The sequence below is a fragment of the Corvus brachyrhynchos genome, unplaced genomic scaffold (genome assembly GCF_000691975.1).
Source record: "Corvus brachyrhynchos isolate BGI_N302 unplaced genomic scaffold, ASM69197v1 scaffold222, whole genome shotgun sequence".
Taxonomy (NCBI): domain Eukaryota; kingdom Metazoa; phylum Chordata; class Aves; order Passeriformes; family Corvidae; genus Corvus; species Corvus brachyrhynchos.
Genome location: NW_008236770.1, coordinates 91,430 through 96,856, shown reverse-complemented (window position 1 = coordinate 96,856; position 5,427 = coordinate 91,430). Strand labels below are relative to the sequence as shown.

Sequence of the window (5,427 nt, the reverse complement as noted above, 5' to 3'; positions counted from 1 at the left end):
CTTGGGCAGCCCCAGCCCTCTCAGCTCTCCCAAATATTCCCAGCTCGGCCCCATGGATGGGTTGGGATCCAGGGGGGCTCTGGCATCCCTTTATCCCATATCCATATTTTTTGGGACCGGGTGATTCATCCCAATCCATGTCCAGAGGCCACGGAATGGGATGTCCAGCCTTGGAGGGGTCCTCCGGGTTTTCCAGGGGGATCTACTCGGGAAAAGGGATAGCAGTCCCATTCCCAAAGCAGGGAGAGATGGAGACATGGGGACATTCCCAGCCCTCAGCTCTCCCAAATATTCCCAGCTTGGCCCCATGGATAGGTTGGGATCCAGGAGGGCTTCATTCCTTCATCCTGGAATGTGGCCTCCATATTTTTCACCTCCGGGTGATTCATCCCAATCCACGTCCAGAGGCGATGGAAGAGCCTTGGGAGGCTCCTCCAGGTTTTCCAGGGGGATCTACACTGGAAAAGGGGTCACAGTCCCATTCCCACTTCCCAAAGCAGGGAGAGATGGAGAGACGGGGACATTCCCAGCCCTCCCAAATATTCCCAGCTCAGCCCCATCCATGGGAATCCTGGAATTTCTACCCCACCCCACCACATCCCCGAACCCCAGGGATGCATTTGGGCTAAATTTGGATGAAATTCATGGACACCAGAAAAGGCAGAATCCCACCGTGAGGGCCATGGGTGTGGAATCCCAGGATGGGAATTCCCGGCGCTCATTCCAAGCCCTTTTCCCCACCCAGACACGGTGGACCTGACCTGGTGCGTCATCTCCGACATGGAAGTGATCGAGCTCAACAAACGGACCTCGGGCCAATCCTTCGAGGTCATCCTGAAGCCTCCATCCTTCGACGGAATTCCGGAATTCAACGCTTCCCTGCCCCGGCGCCGCGACCCTTCCCTGGAGGAGATCCAGAAGAAGCTGGAAGCAGCGGAGGAGAGGAGAAAGGTGGGTGCGACACCCAGTAAATTCCCCCCGTTTTTGGGTTGGGAAGAGGTGGCTTTATCCCGGGAATGTCCCCATGGTGTCCCCAGTACCAGGAGGCGGAGCTGCTGAAGCACCTGGCGGAAAAGCGGGAGCACGAGCGGGAAGTGATCCAGAAGGCCATCGAGGAGAACAACAACTTCATCAAGATGGCCAAGGAGAAGCTGGCGCAGAAGATGGAATCCAACAAGGAAAACCGCGAGGCCCATCTGGCGGCCATGTTGGAGCGCCTCCAGGAGAAGGTGAGAGCCCGGAAAAGAGGGATTGGGATGGGTTGGGATATTTGGGATATTGGGGTGGCACCACCAAAGAGGGGCTCCCGCTTCCATTCCCATCCAGGTGCAGCATCCCACTGGGACGGGGGGTCCTGACCGGGTGGATCCGTAGGCTTGGGAGTGGTCGGAGAGTTGGGATCTGGGTCTTGTCCATGGACAAGCAAAGTCCTTCCTTTTCCCATGTTGCACTGTGATGGGACACAGAATCCCAGGAATCACAGAATCCCAGGATGGTTGGGTTGGAAGGGACCTTTAGGATCATCCAGTTCCACCCCCACCACCTCCCACTATCCCAGGGTGCTCCAAGCCCTGTCCAACCTTTCCTTGGACTATTCCAAGTTGCTCCAAGCCCTGTCCAGCCTTTCCTTAGACACTTCCAGGGATCCAGGGGCAGCCAAAGCTTTGCTGGGAATTCCATCCCAGCCACATCCCTGCCCTCGTACTTTTCCCACCTCCGGGCTGGCGGATCTTCCCGTGGTCCCTTCCCATGGATCCGGCAGCTCCCCAGCTCCGTGCTGGGAGCCATTCCCACCTTTCCAGCCCTCTTCTCTCTCCCGAATCAGGTCTGTTCCCAACCTCCGCATGGAAAATCCCACCCTCACCACCTCCAGCTCCCTCCAAAACATCCGGAGCCCGCCCAGTGCCCTTCTCCGAGCGCCTCCGTTGGGGCAGAGGCGGAGAGCGCCAGATAATGCCGGAAAATCCCAGCTAATCCCAGCTCCATGGGGCTTCCCGGGACGGTTGACGTCTCCCTCGTAGCCAGAGGGCGAGGACAAAGTGTCCCCAAGTGCCACCAGCAGCCCTTAAGTGACCCCAGGGGAGGAGAGGACACTGGTGACCCATCCGTGGCGTCCCTCGGGATGAACCTCGTGCCTTCAACCCCTCCGGAGCCGCTGTCCGTGGGGATCCCGGAACCCTGGAATCCGGCTAACGCGTGTCCCCCCTCCCCCCTCCTCCTCCTTCCCCTCCTCCTTCCCAATCCCGCAGGACAAACACGCGGAAGAAGTGAGGAAAAACAAGGAGCTCAAGGAAGAAGCCTCCAGGTAAAGAGGCGCTGCTGGGACTGACAGCTCCGGGGAGGTGCCGGAGGCTTCCGCAGCTCCAGGTCGGAATGGTGTGGGAATGGTGGACGTTCCTCTGCTTTCTTTGTTCGTGGATGTGCCGAGTCGAGGGGTGAAGCCATCGGAGTCGTCGTTCCGGGGAGGGTGGGGAGGGAAGGGATGAGGGCGGGATTTGGGATGCCCACCCGGGTGGGTCCCGCGCGCCGCCCGTCAGCCAGGTCTGGAGGGGACAGCCGAGGGCTGAGGAGGTGATCCCCAGGAGAAATCCCGGGAATACGGAGCGGGCGGGGAGGGAATTGTGGGAAAATGTGCGTCGTTTGTGACTTTAATTTGGTGCTGGGCAGGCAGGGCGGGTGGGAATCCCACTGGAGTCTTCTCCATCCAATCCCATCCCATCCCATCCGTGGGCTGCGGCATCTCTTGGTGTCCCTCCCTCCCTTGTTCCCGCCTGGATTTGGGGTCTCTTCCCAGATCCGGCGTTTTTTGCCCTTCCAGCACCGTTTTGGGAAGGGGGAGAAGGCTTCCCCTGTTGGAGGTGGTCAGGGAGTGAAATTCCCTTGCTCCAAAGGTTTTTTCTGGCTGTTGGAGATGCCCAATGATCCTTCCCAAGGGTGACATTGGAAAGCCCCGTGAATTCCCAAAGAAACTTTTTTGTAAGAACTTCCCAAAAAATAATGCCGGTGGGAATTCTTGGATGAAATCCCCCTTTCCAGCTGGAAAACCATCGGCTCCCAGCGACGGAGCAGCAGGAGAAACCAGGGTGGGGCTGTGGAGACCACGATGGAAGGGATTGGGGAAAATTCAGGGAAAAATTCGGCGGAGAGGATGGAAAAATTCGGTGGGATGGAGCCCTGTGGAGAACAGGGAAAAATATCCATGGGGAACCCCTTGGGGACAGCGGTGGCACCTCCTGGTGACACCAGGGAGGGTGGAAAACCCCCCACTATTCCAGGAGATGTTTTTTGGGAGCTGCCGTGCAATTCCTGGGGCATCTTTGCCTCCAGGAAGGGCGGGAGAAGGAATACTGGATTTTCCAGGGGGTGGGAATTCCCTCCATTCCCAGTTGCCATCCGGAAGCGTTCCCAGTGCCGTGGGACCCCCAAATCCCAACCCAGATGTGAACAAAGGGTTTGGTCTCCGCTATGGCTGGATGAGACATTCCAAGCTCTGATCCAGGTCCGGAGGGAATCACGGCTTTTTCCCGGTGCCAGGAGGTGCCCGCCCGGATCCCGGAGCCCTGGGAGAATCCTGGGAAGGGGAAAAATGGGAATGGGGACGGATTGTGGCGCGAGCTGTCCTTTTTTTGTACACAACGGATGTAAATAAAACTGCCTTGGCCTTTCCTTTGGTTTCCATGATCCCTACCGTGCTTCCTGTGTGGTTTTTTCAGGATCGGGGCATCCTGGAGTCGGGAAAAGGACGAGAGGGAGGGAATTAGGGTGGGAGGCTGGGCTGTTTTCCCCCCCTTCCCCAAAAACCTGGTGGGATTGGAAGATTTGAGCACTCCAAGCTCATTCCATGAAGTTTTCCCATCCCAGACCTGGCGCAGGGAGTTGGATCCCAATTGCGTCCGTGTGCTGGGAGAGGAGGAAACTGGGAGGGAGCTGGATGAGACTGGATGATCCATCAGAATGTCCATGGAATAGGTGAAAAACATGCATTCCTCAGGGCCAGGAGGAGATCCCGGGAATTCCTGCTCCAGCTCCAAGGAGGAAGCAATGGGAGGATTCTTTTCCAAACTTTGCTCCACCGGAAAACGGCACCAAAATTTAGGAGCGGCATTCCCAAAGGTCCAAAGTGTTCGTTCCTCCTGATCCATCCTCTTTGACCTGGGATAAGGAGATCCCGATCCTGGGAATCTTTGAGGTTGGGTGATTCCCATGGGTGTGCGATCAGACAAATCCTGGGAACAGGTTTGGACTTCCCTACGGATGTGATGGGGATTCCCGTTGTGTCCAGGTGGGATGGGAAGGGGCTCTATCCAAAAGGACCAGGAAAAGAGGATGTGGATCCATCCACACTTCCCAAAAAACCTAGGATGGTGGGAAGTGTCCCTAACCATGGAACAGGATGAGCTTTAAGGTCCCTTCCCCCCCAAACCATTCCATGATTCCAGGATCATCCCTCTCCATGGCCAGAATCCTAAGGAACAAGGATTCGGGGAATGATTTTTCTCCCATTGATGCCTTCCCCTATCCCAGGCTGCTCCAACCTTCCCTGGGACACTCCCAGGGATTCAGGGGCAGCCACAGCTTCTCTGGGAATTCCTTCCCAAGATCCCAGCCCAGGCTCCCCTTTCCCACTGGGAAGTCATTCCCTGCCTCCTGCCCCTCCATCCTGTATCCCAAATTTCTCTCCAGCTCTCCTGGAGCCCCTTTAGGCTCGGGAAGTGGCTCCAAGGATTCCCTGGATTCTTCCCCAATCCAAGACTTGGATAACAGGGAGCAATTCGCACCTGGGAAAAAAGCTGTGGGAAACAAAGGATGGAAGAATTCATTCCGGAGCAGCCATTTGTGATTCCCAAGGTTTGGGAATCACCAAATTTAATGTGGGAAATCAGATGGATTAATAATGATAATGGGATCATTAATTAATTAAGCTGTTGCTTATTAAGTGATTAATTAATCCCTTAGCAGGGTATTGATTATCCAGGAGGAATCATGGAATTTTGGCCGGCGATCCGACAGGAATGTCAGCTCTCCAAGACACATCCGGGAGAGTCTTGGGAATACCCCGCACCCTTGGAAAACTTCCAAGGAAAACCAAAAGCCGAATAATATTCATTTATTATCTTGGAATTATTAATTTTTGGGACAATTGGAAGGCAACTTGTCCATGGATTTCTCCATAAAAAACCAACATTCCAGGGAAAATAGAGCCAGGAAGAATCCACCAGGAGAGCACCAAGCGGGAAGGGAGCAGTTGGAAGGAATAAATCCGACTTTCCCTCCTCGGAAAACATGGAATAAGAAAAAAAGGTCATTTAATGAAATATTAATTAAATAAAATTAAATATTCATCACCAAACACAGGAAGGGCGGGGCTGAGTCCCAACTTCCAAATCCGGATCCCGGGAAAAGGCAAAGCCAGGGAAAATGGAGGGT

General features: G+C 55.2%; 1 protein-coding gene across 2 annotated transcripts in view; it reads left to right on the top strand.

Moving 5' to 3' along the window:
* Positions 1-3,681, top strand: part of STMN4 (stathmin 4) — an 8,990-nt gene extending 5,309 nt beyond the window's left edge. The window contains exons 4-6 of one of the 2 annotated variants that reach the window (XM_008628693.2): positions 746-951; positions 1,038-1,229; positions 2,250-3,681. In XM_008628693.2, the coding sequence (XP_008626915.2) occupies positions 746-951; positions 1,038-1,229; positions 2,250-2,309 (458 nt within the window). In that variant the 3' untranslated portion in view covers positions 2,310-3,681. The other variant, XM_017727805.1, reaches the window with a different exon arrangement.
* The last annotated feature ends 1,746 nt before the right edge of the window (positions 3,682-5,427 follow it).